At 53.6% G+C, this 21,935-nt stretch overlaps 8 protein-coding genes and 1 pseudogene across 9 annotated transcripts, besides 1 other annotated feature; 5 read left to right on the forward strand and 4 right to left on the reverse strand.

Moving 5' to 3' along the window:
- Positions 1-641: 641 nt before the first annotated feature.
- On the reverse strand, positions 642-1,285 carry NCS54_00440900 (annotated as a pseudogene). The gene is made up of 2 exons: positions 945-1,285; positions 642-885 (listed from the first exon to the last, which is right to left on the reverse strand).
- Positions 642-1,285: a sequence feature.
- A 1,227-nt stretch (positions 1,286-2,512) lies between these two features.
- On the forward strand, positions 2,513-3,676 carry NCS54_00441000 (T-SNARE coiled-coil-like proteiny domain-containing protein; the record flags this gene model as incomplete). The annotated part of the gene is made up of 3 exons (XM_053149948.1): positions 2,513-2,756; positions 2,853-3,549; positions 3,652-3,676. The coding sequence occupies 3 exons, from the start codon at positions 2,513-2,515 to the stop codon at positions 3,674-3,676; spliced, it is 966 nt and encodes a 321-aa protein (XP_053005923.1).
- Positions 3,677-4,802: 1,126 nt separating this feature from the next.
- NCS54_00441100 (D-galacturonate reductase) lies at positions 4,803-5,968 on the forward strand (the record flags this gene model as incomplete). The annotated part of the gene is made up of 5 exons (XM_053149949.1): positions 4,803-4,860; positions 4,938-5,203; positions 5,253-5,414; positions 5,470-5,716; positions 5,772-5,968. 5 exons carry the CDS (start codon positions 4,803-4,805, stop codon positions 5,966-5,968), a joined length of 930 nt encoding a protein of 309 aa, XP_053005924.1.
- A 740-nt stretch (positions 5,969-6,708) lies between these two features.
- On the reverse strand, positions 6,709-8,023 carry NCS54_00441200 (PKS-ER domain-containing protein; the record flags this gene model as incomplete). Its single annotated transcript, XM_053149950.1, has 4 exons — positions 6,709-7,032; positions 7,089-7,497; positions 7,549-7,919; positions 7,967-8,023. The coding sequence occupies 4 exons, from the start codon at positions 8,021-8,023 to the stop codon at positions 6,709-6,711; spliced, it is 1,161 nt and encodes a 386-aa protein (XP_053005925.1).
- Positions 8,024-9,300: 1,277 nt separating this feature from the next.
- NCS54_00441300 (Hypothetical protein) lies at positions 9,301-10,192 on the forward strand (the record flags this gene model as incomplete). Its single annotated transcript, XM_053149951.1, has 3 exons — positions 9,301-9,423; positions 9,481-9,693; positions 9,746-10,192. The coding sequence occupies 3 exons, from the start codon at positions 9,301-9,303 to the stop codon at positions 10,190-10,192; spliced, it is 783 nt and encodes a 260-aa protein (XP_053005926.1).
- A 1,376-nt stretch (positions 10,193-11,568) lies between these two features.
- Positions 11,569-14,952, forward strand: NCS54_00441400 (Lipase-3 domain-containing protein; the record flags this gene model as incomplete). The annotated part of the gene is made up of 1 exon (XM_053149952.1): positions 11,569-14,952. One exon carries the CDS (start codon positions 11,569-11,571, stop codon positions 14,950-14,952), a length of 3,384 nt encoding a protein of 1,127 aa, XP_053005927.1.
- Positions 14,953-15,146: 194 nt separating this feature from the next.
- On the reverse strand, positions 15,147-16,130 carry NCS54_00441500 (Hypothetical protein; the record flags this gene model as incomplete). The annotated part of the gene is made up of 1 exon (XM_053149953.1): positions 15,147-16,130. The coding sequence occupies one exon, from the start codon at positions 16,128-16,130 to the stop codon at positions 15,147-15,149; it is 984 nt and encodes a 327-aa protein (XP_053005928.1).
- A 761-nt stretch (positions 16,131-16,891) lies between these two features.
- On the reverse strand, positions 16,892-17,574 carry NCS54_00441600 (Hypothetical protein; the record flags this gene model as incomplete). The annotated part of the gene is made up of 2 exons (XM_053149954.1): positions 16,892-17,349; positions 17,400-17,574. 2 exons carry the CDS (start codon positions 17,572-17,574, stop codon positions 16,892-16,894), a joined length of 633 nt encoding a protein of 210 aa, XP_053005929.1.
- A 1,395-nt stretch (positions 17,575-18,969) lies between these two features.
- On the forward strand, positions 18,970-21,578 carry NCS54_00441700 (Response regulatory domain-containing protein; the record flags this gene model as incomplete). The annotated part of the gene is made up of 2 exons (XM_053149955.1): positions 18,970-21,327; positions 21,381-21,578. 2 exons carry the CDS (start codon positions 18,970-18,972, stop codon positions 21,576-21,578), a joined length of 2,556 nt encoding a protein of 851 aa, XP_053005930.1.
- Between the last annotated feature and the right edge of the window lie 357 nt (positions 21,579-21,935).

Genomic DNA, 21,935 nt, shown 5'->3' on the forward strand with positions numbered 1-21,935 from the left:
CTTTGTACCAGTGTCCTAATTTTTCCCTAACGCGCGTGATGGGTACCTTCTTGGGAAGACGTCAAGTCGGTTATCGGCTCTTTCTTTCCCCGAACTCAGATCCAATTGGTAGGCATTGCCAGTGATTGCGTTCCTTATTTCTTTTTGGATGCGTCTCGTCGTATCTTGTATCAGCGACGCTCAAGTCCAATGTGAGCCTATACCAGCCAATAATGGGGTTTCCTACATCTCTCACCCTCCTCTTCATTGCAACCATCACGGCGATAAAAGTAAGGTGAAACCTCTTAAGAAGTGCCTTAACATCACTGCCGTTTAGTCAAATGGGTAAGGTCTTCAATCCTCATTCTACATCAGAGTTTCAAGGCTCAAATGTGACCGAGGACACACTGCGCGAAGAGTTGCAGCAAGGCACAGAAACATTCGTCTATATTCATCCGGCAGCCGATCTACCCTCTAATGTCCAGACACCTTCGTTATATTTTACTTCCTACGCCATGCGAAACCGCATCAGCCTCTGTGCAACGCACTGAGATGGTGAATGCCAACAAAAAGAGAAACATGTGTACGTGTAAGCGCGTCACAGCCCAGGCACAGCACTTGGGCCTCCAACACGCCTACACGTCCGTAACGTTATAAAGAAATCACTGCGATTTACCCTTGGTGCCCTCGTAGTAGTGGGCCATCTGGAGACCAGCTCGTCGGAAGCCGCACTTGACGTAGAAGCCCTCGTTGGCCTCGCTGCAGTCGAGGATGCTCTTATAACAACCGACCTGCTCAGCGACGTAGTCGAGGGCTTGGATGATTCGGAGACCCAGCTTCTTGCCCTGCTGGTCCTTTGCGACGGCGATATCCTCGATGTGGCCAACGGCGCCAAGGTTGTGGATGCTGCAGGGAGAGTTGGTCAGCCTTCAATGCCAGGTTGAACTGGAGTCAGATTGGCTTACAATTTTCGCTCAACGATGAGAGCGCCAGTTCCGACAACAGGGCGCTCTGCGCGAGTGGTGTCCTCAATGATGATGATGTAGTAGCTGCCAGCAGCGGCCATCTCGTCGTACTGCTTCGCAAAGTCGGCCTCGCTGATCTCACCAACAGTGGTCAAGACGCGCAGGCAGTCAAGGAAGCCACTGTCGAAGTCGGACTTTCGCAGGGCGCGCAGAGTGTAGCCAGCGGGCAGAGCAGCCTTGACCTCAGGGGAGAGAAGGTTGGCGCTGAAGATGCCTTGTTGAGCCATGGCGGTGTCGATTTGGCGGGGGTTCGCGGGGTCGATCGAAGTGGAAGAAAGGAGGCTGGCAGCGAGCGGTTCGAGGGATTGCGCGACAGATAGGAAGCAATTGTCGAGTAGAAGCGAGGAAACGATGCAAGAAACAATATGCACGCAGGGTAAAAGTGTCCTATAAGCTGGCAAAGGTCTGGCGGGGGCTTGATAGGGGGATTATGTCAATCGCATCCATGGATCGCTTACTCCGTATACTATTTCGAGAAGTACGCTGAGTGGCGGTTTCACGCGGACTCCACTTGAGTGCAGCCCGGACCTGAAAGGCAGGGCAATCTAAGTGAATCTTTCTTGAGCTTCACTAGATGCAGCGATGTCCAAGATTCGCAAAGCTTCAACAAGTATTCACATCAACTATGCTTTGAGATTGAAAGGACAAGGTTGAAGTGAAGTTGTAAAGTCCGTTCCGTACGCATTCTTGTAGTCTGCTTCACACCCACGTGTTGAAGAAACACCAATTAGGTTGACGAGATTGTCTGAACCCGGCCTCGCACCCGAAAAAAGATAGGCGAGAACTTTACGGCAATTCCTCGCACAGCGTTGTCCTTGGTCGCTTCTTGAGGCCCAGCTCCATGTTCAACATTGAAACGAAGGACATGCTGTATCACTGCAACATCCCGAGCGAGTCCAACCCGTCAAGCCACACAATCACGAAAGTCACTAGCCACAGCGGAAATACCTCGGCTCAACATTCAAAGGAGCCAGCGTGGCGGTTCGACGTCTGTGCTTCTGGCCTGGATGGCCTGGAACCAAGACAAACCAACGACACGTCCCGAATCTCCTTTCAGGCGCAGAAACGCCAAACCTCATTTGTCTCTGACATTCTTGGTTGCGTAGCCTCTTCTCCGTCCCTGCAGCGCGCAACTCTATTGCACGTCCAGCTTTCTCTTGCAACTGTATTCAACTCAACTTGGTCAGACTCTACGCTGTCGAGGCAACTAATAATACTCTACCTCTATTTAATATCTTGCAATTCGATTCCGCGTCATATCCCGCCCCCAATCACCCTTCACCTGTCCGAACCGAGACTTGATCCGGCCCCTTCCGCACCGATCCAGCACCATCAACGACGCCGAACATCACGACTTGGCGCCTCATAATCAACAACTGTTGGGTGTTTAGGTGGCATATCCCTTGCCGCCCTTACTTTCGCCGCGAACTGCTCGAGAACCGAAGCCGCGCTGGCCGCAGTCCTCCCCTCCCTCGAGCCCATCTTCAACCCCTCATAATTCAGTCACGATGGCTGTCGCATCTATCCAAGACCGAACCTCCGAGTTCAAGTCGGTGCTTGCCCAGGCGCAGCGCAAGCAGGCCGCCTCCAAAGTCAGCTCTCAGCGCCGGTCTCTGCTGACCGACGCGCAAAAGAATGCCGCCAACGGCAATGCTGACGGCCGGCCGAGGCGATCTGACTTTGCCAGGAAGGCAGCCGAAATTGGCCGAGGCATCTCGGCGACTATGGGCAAGCTGGAAAAGCTAGCACAATGTGAGTTTTTGTCTTATCGGAGGCAGTCGAGGCAACCCTTTGGTGCCTCTCGTTTCGCGATTGTTTTGATCGCCAAAGGCTAATTTCAGGAAATAGTGGCGAAGCGACGTACCCTGTTCGACGACCGGCCAGTCGAGATCAACGAACTCACATTCGTTATCAAGCAAGATCTGTCATCTCTCAACCAGCAGATCGGTGCCCTACAGACACTCTCCAAGAGTCAGCACCCGAAGGCCGACCAGGAGGGCGAGCACAACAAGAACGTCGTATATCTGCTGCAAGGCAAACTGACTGATGTCTCGGTCAACTTCAAAGATGTCCTGGAGGAGAGAACCAAGAATATCCAGGCTTCGCGATCAAGAACGGAAAACTTCATCTCGTCAGTGTCGCAGCATGCGCAACCATCTATCCAACAGTCCGCCTCGCCGCTCTACGGAACACCCGCCCGTAACTCGCCAGCTCCAGGCCAAGACACGCTCTCCCTTAACCCCGTGGGCGACCAACAATTGTTGATGATGGAGGAGGCCCAACCAACCAACACATACATCCAACAACGAGGAGAGGCAATCGAAGCGATCGAGAAGACGATTAGCGAACTAGGCAGCATCTTTGGACAACTAGCGACCATGGTATCGGAGCAGAGCGAGATGATCCAGCGCATCGATGCCAACACCGAGGATGTGGTGGACAATGTTGAGGGAGCGCAACGAGAGCTTCTCAAGTACTGGTCTCGAGTATCAAGCAACAGATGGCTGATTGCCAAGATGTTTGGTGTGCTGATGGTATTCTTTTTGTAAGTGTTCACATCTTGCTTTGAGGGGCCGGCTAGGCTTGAGGTCCTAGCCGTGCTTCGGCGGCGTCCCCTAACGAGATGATCATTGCTAACATGTCACAGGCTCTGGGTTCTTGTGTCGGGCTAGACCTTGGATCATGAAAGAAACAATGACGCACGACGAGAAGAGGCGGGATCGTAAAAAACCAGGGACATGGAGAGGGGAGTTTTTGGCACATCTTTGTTGTAATGGATACCACCAACCGGTGCATTCTCTTTTCTTTTCCATATATATGTATGTATAGTTTCCTGTCGTTTCCTTAGAGCTCAGACGAGGACGGCATAGAGAGAGGCAAGAGTCTCGGCGAAGGACTCTTGGGATACCCAGATTGGGGGTTTCATAATTACTGCTGAATCAGTAGAACAGCAATCTCGTTTCTCCAGCTGCCGAGTGATGTGTCGTGGGTGAAGCTTGGATATCCACCAACCAAGAGCCAGAGGAAGAGTATTTAAACGAGCTCAAGGCCACGAAACGCGGGGTATCCCAGGATGATACTGATTCTGTGACCAACGATCAGTCAGTTGGCGTTTCAACAAGCTCCCCGTCTCTCTCAAAAACAGAAGTTTGTCAGCCGTTGGGGGCAGAGTGTCCAACAGCCCGGAAGATTGACCGGGATTCTTACCGACTCGATCCACCTTGTGGCGGCCACTATGGGCATCGTGCGGCGCCAACCAAGTGTGTACCTACATCCAGCAGCATGCAGCAAAAGACGGAAAAGCCTGTGATTCCGCATGGATAAACCACAAAGAGGAGAGGCATGATGCGTGGCTGCTGCCCCCTCGGACCAACCCCACCCCGAGAAACGGGCGCGAATTCTCCGTCCACCGACGCCCTCGTACCAGTACATCATGACTCGGCTCCACCAACTGGACCTCGCACACCCCAAACCTTTGTCTCTCTCCTTTGGGGCCCCGCCATGGACCATGAAAAGTGACGGAGCTTGGTGGGGTCCTGCTCGACTCGACTCGGCTTTGACCCCGCGGATCATCAGAGCAGATTGGGGGGAAGAAAGGGTCATGAGCTTGAGGGAGCGGGATGAGCTGCGTGGAAAGCTAGATTGTTCATGATGGGGACGCGATTTATAGCCGCAAGGGTGCCCGCTTCTGTGGGAGCCTCTTTTCTCCCTCTGCTCTCGACTCGATCTCTTCCTTCTTCTTCATCCTTCGTCTTTAGACAACCCCCACTCTCTTCCACCGGCTTCAAGATTCACACAATGGCTCCCACCAGCTTCAAGCTCAACAACGGCCAGGAGATTCCTGCCGTCGGTCTCGGTAGGTAGTATTCTTAGCCAAATCTACTCTTTACAAGCTTCGAGCGAGTCAATTGACTGACTCTCGCCCATCTACAGGCACCTGGCAGTCCGCCCCCGGTCAGGTCGAGGCCGCTGTCACCTTCGCTCTCAAGGATGGCTACAAGATGATCGACTGCGCCTACTGCTACGGCAACGAGGAGGAGGTTGGCGCGGGCCTCAAGGCTGCTTTCGACGCTGGCGTCAAGCGCGAGGACATCTTTATCGTGACCAAGGTCTGGGCTACTTACAACACCCGCTGCGAGCTGGCTCTCGATAAGTCCCTGAAGGCTCTCGGTCTCGACTACGTTGATCTCTTCCTGGTGGTGAGTTGCAGTTTTCCCTTGACAGGAAAATGGTTGCTAATGAATGCAGCACTGGCCTCTTCTCCTCAACCCTGAGGGTAACCATGACAAGTTCCCCACCAAGGAGGACGGTTCCCGAGATGTTATCCGATCTTACAACCACGTCGATGGCTGGAAGCAGATGGAGAAGCTGCCCGCTACCGGCAAGACCAAGGGCGTTGGTGTCTGCAACGTAAGCCTTCCCTCTTCAATTTGACACAGAGCTCAAGACTGACATCCCACCGCAGTACAGCAAGCGATACCTCGAGGAGCTTCTACCTCATGCCACCATCATCCCCGCCGTCAACCAGATCGAGAACCACCCTAGCCTTCCCCAGCAGGAGATTGTCGACTTCTGCAAGGAGAAGGGCATCCACATCGAGGCCTACAGCCCTCTCGGCAGCACTGGCGGTCCCGTCATGACCGCTGAGCCCGTTGTCAAGATTGCCGAGAAGAAGGGTGTCTCTGCCTCTACCGTCCTCCTCAGCTACCACGGTGAGTTTCTACATCCGTATCAGAGTTGCAATCCATAACTAACATGTAAATCCAGTCGCCCGTGGCAGCACTGTCCTCGCCAAGTCCGTCACCCCCGAGCGCATCTCCGCCAACAAGACCATCGTCGACCTCGACGCCGACGACATGAAGCTCCTCAACGACTACTCGGACGACCTCACAAAGAAGGGTGAGCTGAAGCGATATGTCTACCCTCCCTTCGGTGTCGACTTTGGCTTCCCCGACAAGTCGTGACTTCAAGGACGGCTGTAGGTTTACGATAAAGGGTTAAGGATTGCGGGCCTGGATGAGATTATGAGATAAAAGTGAGATGACAATCACACAATGTCGTTTATGTAATAGACTAGAGGCTCTATAGAAGCTTCATGAATGAATAAAAACTCTCTCATGAAATCATCGTTTATAAGTCTTATGCTACAGTTGGTATCATTTGTATTTAATATTTGGCAAGTAAACCGGATATTTAGCATGACGAAGTTCATCCTAAGCAAGATTCCCATCATCCAAGTTTTCATCCTTACTTTCCTCCCTCGTCAGTCTTGATCTCTTCCGTGTGAGAGGGTCTACCCTGGCTGTGAATTGCCCCGCGCTGCTTCATGGCGGGGCTCCGTAGTCGGAAACCAATTTCCGCCCGATGAACTCGGCCCAGAATCCCGCGGCCTTGTACAAACTAAAACCCGAGCTGTGTCATTCTTGTCGGATCTCGAAATCTGAGTATTTGGTGCTTTATATTTCCTCTTGTAAGCATGTTATGAGTCTTGGGTTTACAGAGGGAAGCTCCTTCATTGGCGATAATTATTCACTTGTATTCCATGTTACCCCATAGCTTAGGCTGAGGGCGACGGAAACAATTAAAGTTGATCATGAAACCCATATCCATTTTGCTAGCAAACTACCCATCCCAAAGACATCATTCATCAACATTCGCCGTTTTCCCCAAATCTATAAACACGCCCAAACCTCAACAACTAAATCTACAGCCGGGGAGAGTCCCCATTGCTCGAAGTATCGACAACAACCTTTATCACAAGGTTACCGCTCTCATCCTTGATCTTGCCTGCCATCTTGAAGGCCTCCTCGATGCGGTCCAGGCCCTTGTAGCGCTGGGTCACGAGGCAGCTGATGTCAGGCATGCCGGCGGGTGGGTTGTTGAGAAGGTCGATGATCTGGCGGTAGGTGTTGGCGTAACGGAAGACGCCGATGAGGTCGACTTCGCGGAGGGAGGCGGCGGACATGGGGAGGGTGAGGATGGGGGTGCCCATTCCGATGATCATGACCTTGCCGCCGGGCTTGGTGGCCTAGTAGAAACGTATTAGTGGGTTGTCAATGGACGAAATAGCAGCCGTGGGCTTACATAGATGGCAGTCTGCACACAGGTCTCGACACCAGTGCACTCGTAGACAGCTGTAACTTCCCCAACAGCCTCTCCGTTAACTTGAGTCTCCTTGACCATAGCGGCCACCTTCTGAGCATAGGCGAGCTTGTCCTCAATAGTTTGGGGGCGCTCCATGGGGACAACCACGGAAGCGTCAGCGAAACCGTTGGAGGTAGCAAAGTCAACTCGATCCTTCAGAATATCTGCGATAATGACGGTCTTGGCCTGGTCAGCCTTGGCGACGGCGGCTGCGAGGAGACCGACGGCACCAGCACCGAGAACCAGGACGGTTGAGCCCTTGGGGAGAGCAGCGCGGTCTCGGGCGTGCATGGCGACAGAGAGAGGCTCAACGAGAGCGCCGAGATCTAGGGAGACATTTTCGCGCAGCCTGAGCTCTTGTTAGAACGACTTTAAGCGATCTAGAAGGAGCGATACCTACTTGTGACACCACTTGGCAGGGTGGTTGATCTTCTCTTGGAGAGTTCCTTGGGCATGAGGGTTCGCCTTGGCTGAGCTACGGAACTTCATGCCACGGCAAATGTTGTACCGACCCTCACCACAGAGCTCACAGGCTTCACAAGGCAGACCAACCTCGAGAGCGACGCGGTCTCCGACGACAAGGTGGGTGACGTCTGAACCGACAGCCACAACGGTACCAGCGGACTCATGGCCAAGGGTCAAGGGCTCACGGACGATGATGTCGCCGTTGCGGAAGTGGTTGTAGTAATGAAGATCGGAGCCACAGAGGCCGGTGGACTGGACGGCGACCTGGACCTCGTTGCTGGCAGGCTGGGGAAGCTCTCGCTCTTGCTGTACGGTGGTTAGCTTGGCCAAGCTTCCCAGATAGCTCAACTTACAATACGGAGATCCTTCTCGCCGTGGAGGACGGAAGCTCTTACACGCTCAGTGGCCATTGTGGAGGATATGTGAGAAGGTGGAGAGATGGAGATGGGTAAACTACAAGCCAATTGACGAGTTATGAGCAGGAGGTGGTATCTCTAAAGAAATAATAAAGGAAAGAAATTATTGGAGAGACGCGAATGGAGGTGAGAGGAAGAGCGCGACGTGGGTTAGTTGTAAAAGGCGGGTCGGGGGGGGATTCAAGCCGGGTCCGATATTGGAACGAAACCCGAGTGACTTCCAGAGGAGCTCAAGGCAAAAAGTACTAAAAGCACACGATTGTCCAGAAGACGCTCGAATGGTAACAGAGGCACTCTGACCGTCACTCTGCTTAGAAAAAATACAATCGCGGGGAGAGGGCCGAGATGGAGCTCGCCCGGGTCGGAAAACCCGCCCCACGATGGATGATGGCCCCGCGAGGGACGTCCCATGACGCCCCATGACGCCTCTCGGCCCCCATGACAGCGAAAGAGAATGGGCAATTTTCAATTCTTGCAGCTTCGAAAGCCGTGTCAGGTACAAGTACATTGACTTGATCAGGGGTGTGTGGAAGCTTTAGAAACGACTTGGTTGGCCAGCCGTCTTACACTGAAGCCAGGTACACTCCTCCCCCGCTGACCCGGCTCAAACAAAACCTGACGGAGCTCCTCCCTCCCGCGGGGTGCTGAAGCGCTAATTTTCGAGCTGGCTGGGTACCTAGCGTCCGCTTCAGTTGTCCGGTCCACTGTTCTTGGAGACGGCGTTGGAGAATGGCCTAGAATGGTAATCCTCGCCGGTTCATTGTCCAGAATAGTTGAGAGGAGGGCAACCTTATCCGTCCTCAACCACAAGCTATACACCAATTCCTCATGTCACTGACGGAGTAAAGTTGCCTTGTCGAGAGTAAACATGAGTCGGGAGAGCATAGAGTCATGAGCGTACAGGTACAGGTCGGTCACCCCTCCTTATGGGCTTCATGCGGGGCTTTATACGGTGATATGGCCGGGACCCGGACTTCTCTCCGGCGCCTGCGAGTGCGAATGCACGCATTAGCTGCTCCTCTCCAACGAGGGCAGGGGCATTACAATTGACAGCGGGCTCGTGGCCTGACTCGGCTCGACTTTTACGAGAAAGAATTGGACCATCGAGGCCGAGTTTAAGCCGCTCCAAATGACGCTTTCCGAAGCCGGGGGGACTGCCCCTCCATCGTCAACTTTCACCCCGCGGGGGGGCCTGCCCCTCGTTGAATAAAACAAAAACACCATCCTCTGTCCATCTCGTAACGTAACCTGACATTGCTACAAACTTCGCAATGGCTGCTTCTTTTTTCTCACTTGAGGGTCAGACTGCTCTCATCACTGGTGGCACCCGTGGCATTGGCCAGGCCGTCGCAATTGGCCTTGCCGAGGCTGGTGCCGACATCATCCTGGTCCAGGTACGTCATCTCATGAGAACTCTGGGAGAAAAGGTGGTGCTGACATGAGGGCTGTAGCGGGATACCACTGTCAACTCGACAAAGGAGGCTATCGAGAAACTGGGCCGAAAGGCCTTCATCTACACTGCCGACCTGTCGTCGCAAGAATCTGTTGCTGCCCTCGTGCCCAAGGTTCTTGACGATGGACACCAGATTCGCATCCTGATCAACTGCGCCGGTATTCAGCGACGACATCCTTGCGAGGAGTTTCCCGATAGCGACTTCAACGAGGTATGTATCTAACCATCTCCATTGCCCGTTTGGGCAATACTAACACACTCAGGTCATCCAAGTAAACCTCAACTCCGTCTTCACCCTCTGCCGCGACGTCGGCGCCCACATGCTCAAGCTCGAGCCCTCCCCCGTCACCGGCCGCCGCGGCAGCATCATCAACTTTGCCTCGCTGCTCACCTTCCAGGGCGGCTTCACCGTCCCCGCCTACGCCGCGTCCAAGGGCGCCGTGGGCCAGATCACAAAGAGCTTCGCCAACGAGTGGACGTCCAAGGGCATCACGGTCAACGCCATCGCCCCCGGCTACATCGCCACAGACATGAACGAGGCTCTGCTGGCGAACCCTGAGCGCCTGGCTAGCATCACCTCGCGCATTCCTGCCGGCAAATGGGGTTCCCCGGAGGACTTCAAGGGTACGTCGGTGTATCTGGCGAGCAAGGCCAGTGGCTACGTGAGCGGTCACATCTTGGTTGTGGATGGTGGCTGGATGGGCCGGTAAAATGTTTAGCACGGTGGATGAATACCCAGGACGAAACGAGTATGAATAGAGCATAATAACTTGACCCTAAATTAAAAACAAGGTGCCTTGATCAATCTAAGAAAGATTGTGAAATGCGCCTCTTGGGCAATTGTGACTCAGTTGGTCTGAGGCCAGATCATGACGGCATGGGGAGGGCCCAGATCCAACCCCAGACGCGTCTGAAAACCTCGGGAGGGAAAGGTTATCATCAACTTACACCAAGTACCTATCCCTACGACTTGGGGATGCTGGTTAGGTATTTGTGGTTTCAGGGACCAAAACAAAGCTCGACGCGGGGAGGGAGGGTCAGCTCCGGATCTCGAAGCAAACATGGGGGTTCTAGGCGATGCCAAGGTCGGGGCGTGGTTCTTGAGTGCTTGCGTGCTTGCGTGCTGAGCTGAGCTGAGCTGAGCTGAACTGATAAGCAGAAGCCGAGAGGCGTCTTGGTTCCTAGTTTCTGCGCTGAAGTCATCCATTGTTTGTTGGGCTGATTATCCCTGTCGGTTCTCCTGTGTCCCGGAACGAGTGCCGCGATCCGTGAAGCTGCACTCACCATTGCCGCAACATCTCAATCATCGAGATGATATGCGGAAGCTGTCCCTATCTGTCTTTTCAAAGTAAACAAGCCATACAAATTTGAGTCGCGAATGTTTTTTCTCTGGCATGGACAGTCTTGCAAAGAGATTATCGTGTTTGAGATATCCAGGAACGCCCGAGATTGCCGGATGATGCAAAGGGTACATGAAATAGCTCCAAATGAAGCCAAGACCAGAACAAACTCTAACGAGGCCGTTGCAACAGCCTCACAGACGCCAAATTCTCCTTGAAGCTGAGATGTAATGATTTTGAAAAGAGTAAAGGCCGTGCGACAGAAACCATATAATTTACTCCAGGAGGAGGCTTTGTAAGGTACCTAAGCCTTTGCATAAAGACATGGCGCCCTTTTCGCTGGCGATCACATGCAAATTTGTTTCACATCTCGCCATCTCTTCGCGTCTGAGGCTTTGCTCTCTTCACAGGCACCCTTGTTATTATCCCCATGCCCATGCCACACTCCCAACGACATGCCATGCCCATCCGCCCTTTGCCACGTTCTTATCAACATTCCAGCCGTATCATTGGTGTTGAGTGCGGCAAGGCGGCCACCGTCGTTACAATGTTCTCCTGGCTACTTCGGAGCTTCTCTAAAGCCTCCCCTCGAATCTGTGCCCTCTCTCTTTTCAGAACTCGGACCCTTGAATGCCAGCCTCTTTAATGAGCTTTTGAGACCTAAATAATAGTCCCCGACGTTTACTTGAGTCCAGTTTCCACTCTCGCTCCATGCTCTCTCCGAAAGAGCCTCGATCCTCAACACCATGGACAGCCAGAGCATCATGTCCGACGCCGAGGCTGTACCTCCACCGCAGCCGGGCCGCACTCTGCTGCCCTCGCCGGTTGCTCAGGCCGTCAGTCTCGCGACGCGTTCGACATGCCTAGCCATTCGACTCAGTTCGACCGCTGGCTCTTACGGCCTCGGTGCCGCAAAGGTCACTACCCTATCCTCCCTGGAACTCGCTCGCAGCATGGTCGAAACCGTACTGGGTCGTGCTGGAAGAGAAACCCTTGTACGATCCCGAAGCGATCTGGCTGCTGCTGAAGCCGAGTCCATCATTGAACGAAGTCTCGAGAACCTTCACCATGCCATGTCACAGGCCGTCTTCTGGACGAGCGCTGGCTTCCACTTGACCAGCACAACATTTTCCATGGCTTCAGGGGTCTCGCAACTAATCTTGTCATCACTTGATCAATTGTTTGGGTCTACTGATTCGTCTCGAGCCATTGCCAGCATCATCACCTTGATCCGACGCGAGTTCACAGACACCTCTATTGGAGTTGAAGGAGAGACCGTTGGCGTCATGGACCTTGTCCTTGGCTTGTGCGCATTGGCATACCTACAACGATGGTGCTGGAAGATGGTTGATGAGGACAAGCGTCGGCAAGAGTGTGAAGAGGTCATTTGGGATGTTGTTGTCTTGAATGACGGCGAAAGGATCGATATCCAAGATCGTGCCCCTCGAAGCCCTCTCCGCACAAAGCCCACGATACCGCCTTCACGAGGTAACAGTCCTAGCATGTTGCGAAGGGAGGTGGTAGAGGTACCCCAATCAGCCCCGACCGATGACGAAGAAGCAGTGGTGTGCCGACTCAAGGATGAAATGGTTAAGCTACTCCCTGCCGACACCTCCGTCACCATTTCGAATTCCGTCACTTCAACACAGACAATCACGATCGATGTCAATGGACCCAACCCCTTCCCCCTACCTACACTCCCTGGCGCAGAGATCATCGAGACCAATGCATCACGACCCCAAGGGGGTAGTCGTCTCAGCCAACTATCAGATGGGCCAGCTGAAGCCTCAAGTTACCGCGTCGTCTACAAGCTTGAAAGGTCTAGGACCGGAGACACCTCGTTCAAGAGCTGTGAAGAGCCTCCAAACTCTCCACCTGTAATCGAGTTACCGGATGACGGAACTCAAGAAGAAGTGCCCCCAAATCCGCCACCAAAGCCAGCCAAGAAGACAAGGTCACCTGGAACCAAGTCTCCCCCGCCACGATGCTCGAGGGTCGCCAAGACTCTCAATGAGCAATCGTCTCGAAGCTCCTCGCAAGCAACCGTTAGGCCTCGAACCAGTGCAGCGACTCGAGACGAAAAGGGAAGACTATCACGGGCAAATTCTCCTGCCACACCACCAACTTCGCCAACAGAACCCCAGAAACCCTCCAGTTCGCAACGCGAGGCAAACCAGAAGAGGCCTCGGGCACCAATCAGTGCAACTAACATCCGCAATAAATCCAACGGTTCCCGAGAGACGCTTGCAACATCCAGGAAAGTTCTGCCCAAGAGAAAATCAGACTCGTCGACCAGTAGTAGCCAGACATCAGAGAAGAAAAGTGGTCTGAGACAAGTCCTTCGAGAAGGAAGTCAATCACTCTCCAACATTTGGCACAAGGACACTCCTTCAAACGACAGCAAACCAAGGCCTCGATCAAGAGCCTCGACTATCACAAAGCCCAACAACATCAAATCAATCACCAGCCCGCCCTCATCAGTAGAGCAGCGGCGTATTGAAAAGGCAGAGATGATCCCGCGCAACTCTTCCCGTGCAAGTTATGTTTCCGTCCACGAGCGTCGACGCGACTCCATGATCTCTCAAACAGACACATACTCCATCCAATCAGCCAACCCAGGTTCAAATCATTCGCCCAGTGTGTCCGTGAGTGGGATTACGTTTGACTCTTCCTGGGCAAAGAGCTCTCAGCAAGCCGGTCTTCTTGAACCACCTCAGTTCAGTCACCATCGTGTGCTTCGGAAAGCCCCAAGCCTATATAGTTTGGCTTCGAATGACTCTCAGTCATCTTTGGTTCTGTCTTATTACTACCAAAAGAGCGCGTACACGGCGACAGATGCGCTTGGTGGTCTCCGGCGCGATGGCATAGTTGACGGCACTTTTCCCCAGGCACATGTTCTTCGCAACATCACGAGATACATGCGGTTCTCATCTGCTTCTTATGGTTCTGCATTCTTGAAGTTTATGGGAATATCCAAAGAAATGCCTCTCTTGAGAGCTTGGGATAGCACTCACACAGATGTTCGACACTTTGTTCATCATACCGAGTCGGATACCCACAGTATCCTCCTGGCCTCGTTTGTCGACCCTCAGGGTGGAACAGACTCGAGCGGCTCAACCGGGACAGGCGTGCCTCTTGTGCACTACATCTCGTTGGACCACGATGCCAAGGCAGTCGTCCTCGCTTGTCGTGGAACCCTGGGGTTTGAGGATGTCTTGGCTGACATGACTTGTGATTACGATGTCCTCACCTGGCGTGGACGAGGTCACAAGGTACACAAGGGTGTCCATGCCTCCGCTCGCCGCTTGCTGTACGGAGGTGACAGACGTGTTTTGCTTACCCTTCGGGAGGCATTGCTCGAGTTCCCAGATTATGGACTCGTGCTTTGTGGGCACTCGCTGGGAGGCGCTGTAACAGCACTTCTTGGAGTTATGCTCTCGGAACCAAACCCCACTGGTACTGGCTTCGTCACTGCGACTGATGCTCCAGACAGATCAGTTGGTGATCAAAAGTCTGACGGGCTACTCCCCATCCACTCTACTCTGCCACCGAGACGCCCGATTCATGTTTACGCATATGGGCCTCCTGGCACAATGTCGGCCTCTCTCCGCAAACGCACCCGTGGCCTTATTACTACTATCGTCCATGGAAACGACATTGTACCTTATCTGTCGCTTGGTGCGCTACACGACTTCCAGGCAGTTGCACTTGCTTTCAAGAATGACCAGCAACAGGCCAAGGCCGAGATTCGTCAGCGAATATGGCAGGCCTTCCAAACAGGGATAGCAGACAAGTGGTATGGTGGGTTGCCTTCGGTTCCCTCAGGGGATACATCTAGATGGGGGTATTCTGTCTTGCAAGGCCTGAGAGCAGGCATGACGAACCGAAAGCTGGTGCCACCAGGAGAGGTGTTCACCATTGAGAGCCAAAGGGTTTTGAGACGCGATGCCTTTCTCCTTTTGGAGGAAGACAACATCGGCAAGCCGGCGCAGCGGATTGTGCTCAAGTACGTCAAGGACGTCGAGGCGCGATTCAGGGAGATGAGGTTTGGGACGAGCATGTTGGTTGATCACAACCCGGCCAAGTATGAGGAGGCTTTGAACAAGCTTCGCCTCGGAATTGCAGAGTAACGTTGATGACTGATACCCAGGGGAGTATAGTTATGATGGTTAGAGTTTTAGCTTTAGCCGTAGATGTACAGTAGTGTTGGTTTATGGATAATTTATAACGAGTAGGATGACGGGGTTAAAATAGGAATGAATCGTTACATTTTATCGCATTGACTACACATCTTCTCTCATAAACAACGTGTCTAAATACTGACTTAATCCGCCGTCGTGGTAATTATCTTGCCCTCATCATCATAAAAGATCTCCTTCACCTTGACAGACCGAAGGTGATCCACGCCCTTGCTCAGTTCACAGTCGTGATGAAACAAATACGTCTTGCCCTTGAACTCAACAATGGAATGGTGCGTCGTCCATCCCAGAACAGGTTCCAAGATACGCCCGCCGTAGGTGAATGGTCCAAGGGGAGACTTGCCCGTGGCGAAGCAGAGGAAGTGGGTGTCACCGGTAGAGTAGGAGAAGTAGTAAGTGTCACCTCTCTTGTGCACCCACGCAGCCTCAAAGAAGCGACGATCGTGGTCGTCGCCTAGGATCGGCTTACCCGTCTCTGGTGCGAGGATGGTAATCTCTTGAACCTCGCCTTCGAACTGATGCATGTCTTCGGTGAGCTTGCCGACCCTTGGTCCCTGGGCGACCACCCCTTCACCGCTGACTTCCTTGGGGCCCTGCCATTCTGGGTCAAAGATGTCGTTGCCCTTTTGGTAGCACTGGAGCTGTCCGCCCCAGAGACCGCCAAAGTAGAGGTACGCCTGACCGTCATCGTCGACGAAGGACGCTGGGTCGATGCTGTAACTCCCCTTGATAGGCTCAGGATCCGGCGTGAACGGGCCCTCTGGCTTATCCCCGACCGCAACGCCGAGACGAAAGATGCCCTCCTTGTCCCTGGCAGGGAAGTACAGGTAATACTTGCCGTTCTTCTCGGCGGCGTCGGGGGCCCAGAGCTGCTTGGAGACCCAGGGAACGTCCTCCATCTTCAAGACCACACCGTGGTCGGTGACCTCGCCGGGGGGTGAGAGGCTGTCAGTACTAAAGACGTGGTAGTCGGCCATGTCGTACTGGTCGCCATTGTCGTTGAACTTGATGTCTGTCTCGCGGTCGTGCGAGGGATAGATGTAAACCCTGCCATTGAAGACGTGGGCCGAGGGGTCGGCGGTATAAATGTTTGTAATGAGGGGCGCCATATTGGCAAGTTTCAGAAGAAGGCGTGTATAAACAAGAGTTTGATGTGTTTGGATATAAGTCGTGCGATGTGAAGCTTGGGAAGTGGCTCAATATATGATGTGAGACCCCGCGTATACTTGCAAGGTCCATGTGAAGCTCTACCCCAGACAAATCATGCAATTTATCCAGAGGTACCCCCCAATTTACCCGCTTCTTCCTCTCAGCCGCCTAATAGTAGTGCAGGCAAATTGTCTTTGGACCTTTCAAGGTGGGTTCATGTGGTCGGGATGCCGGCTCGGTAATCCGGCGGGCGGGGTTCACGGCGCGGAGTCGAGATTCGGCGACGACACCGCGTTGGAGCTATGAAACCCGAGTGGGCGGTTCATGCCATATCCGTTCGATGAAAGACGACTTTTTGACAAGACAGCCGTGGCGGTGGGGAGGCCAAGACTCACAAGACCTCGATGCCGGTATTTCTCCAGGGTAAATAGCATTGTCGGCTGTGACATCTGGTGACATCCATGATGGCCAGCCTTGGACTTGAGGTATGCTTGTCCCATGTGACGGTTTTGTGTGATGGTGTAGACGAAAGCCTTGAGGCTCGTCATGCTTTTGAAACTTTCAATGAGCCGGCTGGTAGGCGGCAAGATGGTTCGTTCAAACCTGCTCCACGAGGCATTAATGTGCGACGATGAAACGCCTTTTTGCCCTGCAGGGCAAGCCACAGAGCGCGCAGAGCCTTGTATCCCTCTTCGATGCTGTAATTCGGCCTCTCATGGATCTAGAAGTCTTGGATGCCCGTCTCGCCCCGTCTTGGTTGTTGGTCTGTCCCCGAAGCCTCATCGTCAACCCAGCTCGGCTCTTCATCATCGAACCAGGCGTCTTGGGCATCCTGCCTGATCATAGTATCAAGGTCTTCATCCCCATCGATGGGACGATAATCAATGTCTTCGTCGAGACCGTGGACGAATCGCTCTTCCAGAAATGCATGCCACAACTGCAGACCATGAGCCTTGTCGGTCGCTGGCTTTTCCCACGGGTGTTCGAGGTCGCCGTCAGAGTTCTCTATGCCGTTCGGCGTGCGCCCTGATCCATTTGACTCTTTCAACTTGGAGAGCTTGGACTCTCCTCGTTGTAGGTCAGCCTCAAGGGTCCTGCCATAGCCCTTCACCTTGCCCTCAGCTTCACGTTCCGAGGCTGTCTGAAACCGCTTCACCAGGCGTTCATAGAGAACGGGATCTAGTCGCAGGTCAGCTTTCAAGTCCGACGAGGTAGATTGAATGAAATACCTGCTAGTTCATGCTCTATACTCTCAAAGTAGGATGGGTGTCGTGCCAAATGCTCACGCCGCCGATTCTGCGCCTGGATTTGCGCAAGCCGCCTTGGCGATTTGGGTCCACGGGGAATTGGCTTGTCGAGCGTCTCCTCACTTTGAGGCAGTATAGGATGAAGAATCGGTGCCATTTTGAAAGGATTAATGAGCGTGGACTGAAACGATTGATGAAGGGTGAGAGTTGGATATCATAGCCTCTGGTGATTGATAATTGGACATGTTGAGTGTACAAAAAAGTTAAGGGCTACTTCATAAGCTGACATAATTATAGGCACGCTCTTCTCATAAGCCTAATCATAAATCATCTAATATTTATGTCAGCTGGCTAGAATGGGTGTTCTTTTTTGTGAGCCAGTGTCTGCACAGTGGAGATCCCCCGCCAAAGCTTGATTTCGTCACTCATCATGTTTCAATATTACTTGATGATCTCTTCCTTTGCCACTACCAATGTTGACATCGACTTCAACTTGATTAACCGCTAGCAGCATCAGGTGCCTCTCCTATGGATGCCCGAACGAGTGCCAGCATGCATGGTGCCAGAAAGGATGCTCACACCTTGCCAAAACCTATCACTTTCGCCCGCATTGGGGCAACAACACTGACATGAAATCCAGGCAAACAACACACAACAAACGCGCAGGCGGTAGACGCGGTGGCATGTGAAGAGGCGCGCCGCAGCGCATGTGAGATGTGACAGCGTAAAGGTGGATTCTTCAGAAGCCTCAGCCGAACAGACAGGATCAAACACATCCCAATCCGATCGAAACGGGGCTTAAAGACCCAAAGAACCGGATCGCCGGGGTTCCGTTGTGAGGGATTGGGGCTTGATTGATCATCTTTGACAGTCCGGGTGAGGCGACAGAAGAGCACGTCGACGACCCAACTTGGATGACCCCTGTCGGATGGAGACGCTCGGGAGGGCGTTGAATGGGCGGAATAGCCTTGGATGGATGCAATGAGCTGTGCATTGTACAGCTCCAGGGCCGCGCTGGCTCGGCTTTAAATTACCACACCAGAAGCATGCGTGCGCAATCGTGGGCTATCGATGTTCGACAGCCCAAGCTGGACGAGGGGAGCATCACGGTGACCAAATTTTGGGCGACGCCGTATTTCCCCCTCCTCATCTTCTTTTTTTCCATATCATCATCGCCATCTTCTTGCTTCTCCCTCATTCCGGTTTCTGGACTCCTTTTTTGCTTACCGTCTATTTCTCTCCTTAATCATCATATGTGACATCAGCCTCATTTCTGATACCCTGTCCGAGGGACCTTGGTCATCGTCGATGTTGCGAAGCTACTGACCGGCTGGCCACGCACCCTGCGGCCTTCATTCTTTTCATCTTTTCTTTCTTGTGTTCCGGTTTTCGCACGCCTTTCCTTTCGAGCGGATCTCTCGTCATCTGTGAGCAATTGGTATCCCCTCTTCCTTGTCTCACCCGCCCTGCCATCCCACCTGGAGCTCCAGCTCCAGCTCCAGCTCCACGCCTCGGCCGTGTCCTGCCAGCTCAGCAGGCCCATGCCGTCCTGATGGGGGCTACCGACATTGCCTCGCGCCTCAGAGCCAAGTTCACAAAGCGAAGGCATTCGACTGCTGGCTCGCTGGCATCGTCAGCTCAGAGCTTCACCGACACAACATCGTCGCTCGGCAGCCGCCCCTTCTGGGATCGGGATCGAGCTCGCCAGGGGTCTGGCGCTGAAGGGGACCGCTCCTCTCGCCGGGCCGTCAGCCATTCTCGAGGTACCGCGAGCACAAGGCGTGGAATGACATCAACGCCCGATGGCTCCCAACAACAAGATGAGAGTGAAGAGGTTGAGGTTTGCCCAAAAAGTTCAGATATAGCAAACTCAATCGCGGCTGCGGACAGCTCCTCGGAGTCGGCGGTTCCACCGGCTCTTGACCATTCCACAGCGCCAGACACAGCGACCAGTTCAGTGCCGAAACAACCGGCCTCGCCTGAAGACCACCAGAGCCTCGGCGGCTTGCCGCTTACAACCGTCGCTAGCTCCAGTGACCAGCCTCTGCCGAGAAACGATCTGCAAGGCTCCTTACATCCACCGCAACCTCGTCCACCGCGCTTGACTTCTCCTTCGTTCAAGCCATTAGATTCCTCGTCGCCCTCATCGTCGCCATCTCGACCGCGTCAGGCCAGCTCGAACCTCGGCCGCATCCACGAAGACGCAACCTCCGCGTCACCAGTGTCTCCAACGGCCCCCTCAAGGTCGGTCCCTGACCTTGACTTGGACACTGGTGCTGAAGCTGCCCGACACCATGACGACGAGCCGTTGAGTCCCGATCAAGCCGCCGCACCCTCCTCTCCCAAGTCCGCCGCCTTTGCGCCCCTGACGCCGGCGCTACCTTCGACTTTTGCCCTGTCCCCTGGGCTCCCCCCGACCGCGGCTCCGTCGACACCGGGTTCGCCAGCACCACGGCCTGCCCCGCCGCCGCGACGACAGAGCTTGCTGTCCAACCGCCAAACGACCTTGATCAAGACACTCCTTCATAACCAGCCTTCGACGAATGAGCTGGTCGGTGACAATTCCACGCTCATACCTATTGACGCCAACATGGTGACCCGCAAGATCTGGGTCAAGCGGCCTAATGCCTCGGCCACGCTCGTTACCGTCAACGAGGACGATCTCGTCGACGATGTTCGCGACATGATTCTACGAAAATATGCAAACTCGCTCGGACGGACCTTTGATTCTCCCGATCTGAACATTCGCATCTGTCCTCGAGACCAACACCAAGAACGATTCCTCAGCCCTGAGGAGCCCATGGGCCGAACACTTGATGCATACTATCCTGGCGGCCAGAGCGTCGAAGAGGCACTGATCATTGACATTCCCCGGCGCCAACCCAAGGCCTCGCCTCGCCCTGCTGGGCCTGCTTATATTGGGAATATCTATTATAGTGAAGATGGTCGGCCTACGGAGACCAGTGAGGGATACTTCCCCATTGTTGGCGCCCATGCGGGTGCCGTATCTTCACCACATCCTCCAGCGCCTACCCAGTCGCAATCTAATACGCAAGCACCGCACTCTATCGCTGTGCTTGGTACCGGCCACATCCCTCCCATTCCATCCCCTGGAGGTACTAGACGCGGATATCCACCTCAGCGCCCAAGAGGAGTCCGAACTCACACATCGTCCCCGACAATTCTAGCTAATGGCTCGTCCACGTCATTGGCCGCCGCTGCCACCGTGAATCACGCAAATCATGGTACGCAACATTTTAACCCGAGACTACCGCACTCACGAACTCATTCAAACTCGTCAGATGCCCCTGGCATGCCTCCAGCCGCCCCTCCTCTACCGACACCACCAGCTCCCGAGCCAACGCCGGTCCGTTCCGCAACCCCTCCGCCCGCGATCTCGTCACCTCGACTTCCGAATAGCCGTCCTAAGAAGAGCAAGAAGGCCGAGCATCCGAACCTACCTCCGGGTATGCTCAATGGCGGGGTACCTCCTATCAATGTTCTCATTGTCGAAGACAACCCAATCAACCTGAAGCTTCTGGAGGCCTTTGTCAAGCGGCTGAAGGTGAGGTGGTCATCGGCCATGAATGGGCGAGACGCTGTCAAGAAGTGGAGAAGCGGCGGATTCCATCTGGTTCTGATGGATATTCAACTCCCTGTCATGAACGGCCTGGATGCGACTCGGGAAATTCGACGATTGGAGCGAGTCAACTCGATCGGCGTGTTCTCTTCTACTCCTAACAGTAGTAGCGTCCCCGAAGAGAATCCCGACGAGCTCAAAGATCAGGATCGACTCGAAAACACGACTCTTTTCAAGAGCCCCGTCATTATTGTAGCTTTGACTGCTAGCTCCCTTCAAAGCGACAGACATGAGGCTTTGGCGGCCGGTTGCAACGACTTCTTGACCAAGGTATGCTCCAGTACACTCTTTATACATCGGCTCTCTTACTGATTGATCGGTAGCCTGTTAATTTCGTTTGGCTTGAGAGGAAAGTCATGGAATGGGGTTGCATGCAAGCCTTGATCGACTTCGATGGTTGGCGCAAGTGGAAGGAGCTTTCTCAAGAAGCCGAGAAGGACGAAGCCGCCAAGAAGGCGGCAGCAGTAGCAGCCAAGGCCAAGTCGAAAAAGAATCGGCTGTCGAGCTCTAAGGCGAGCTGATGGCCTTCCGCTTGATCGTTATCAAGCACCTGAGTAAATACGCTGAACAGGGACAGAAACCGAGGCATATACACCTAACGCTAATACGCTGGTTGGATAGATGTTCTTCTGGATGACTTGCTTAGCCTTGATTTGTCTGGATTAATGTCTGGCATTATGTGGTTGTCAGGATTGGATAACCGGGAGTTGTGGTAATGGTTGGCGCTTGCATGACGGCTCAGGTAACAGATACACACGAATACCAATTTCTTTCAATGTCAATACTTTTTATTAAGCATTAAACTTGATACAGTGAAGTTGGAAGCCGTGAGATAACTTGGTCAATGTTGAACAATGGAGGATTGTCGTTGAGACACG

The sequence above is a fragment of the Fusarium falciforme genome, chromosome 3 (assembly GCF_026873545.1).
Source record: "Fusarium falciforme chromosome 3, complete sequence".
Classification (NCBI taxonomy): Eukaryota; Fungi; Ascomycota; class Sordariomycetes; order Hypocreales; family Nectriaceae; genus Fusarium; species Fusarium falciforme.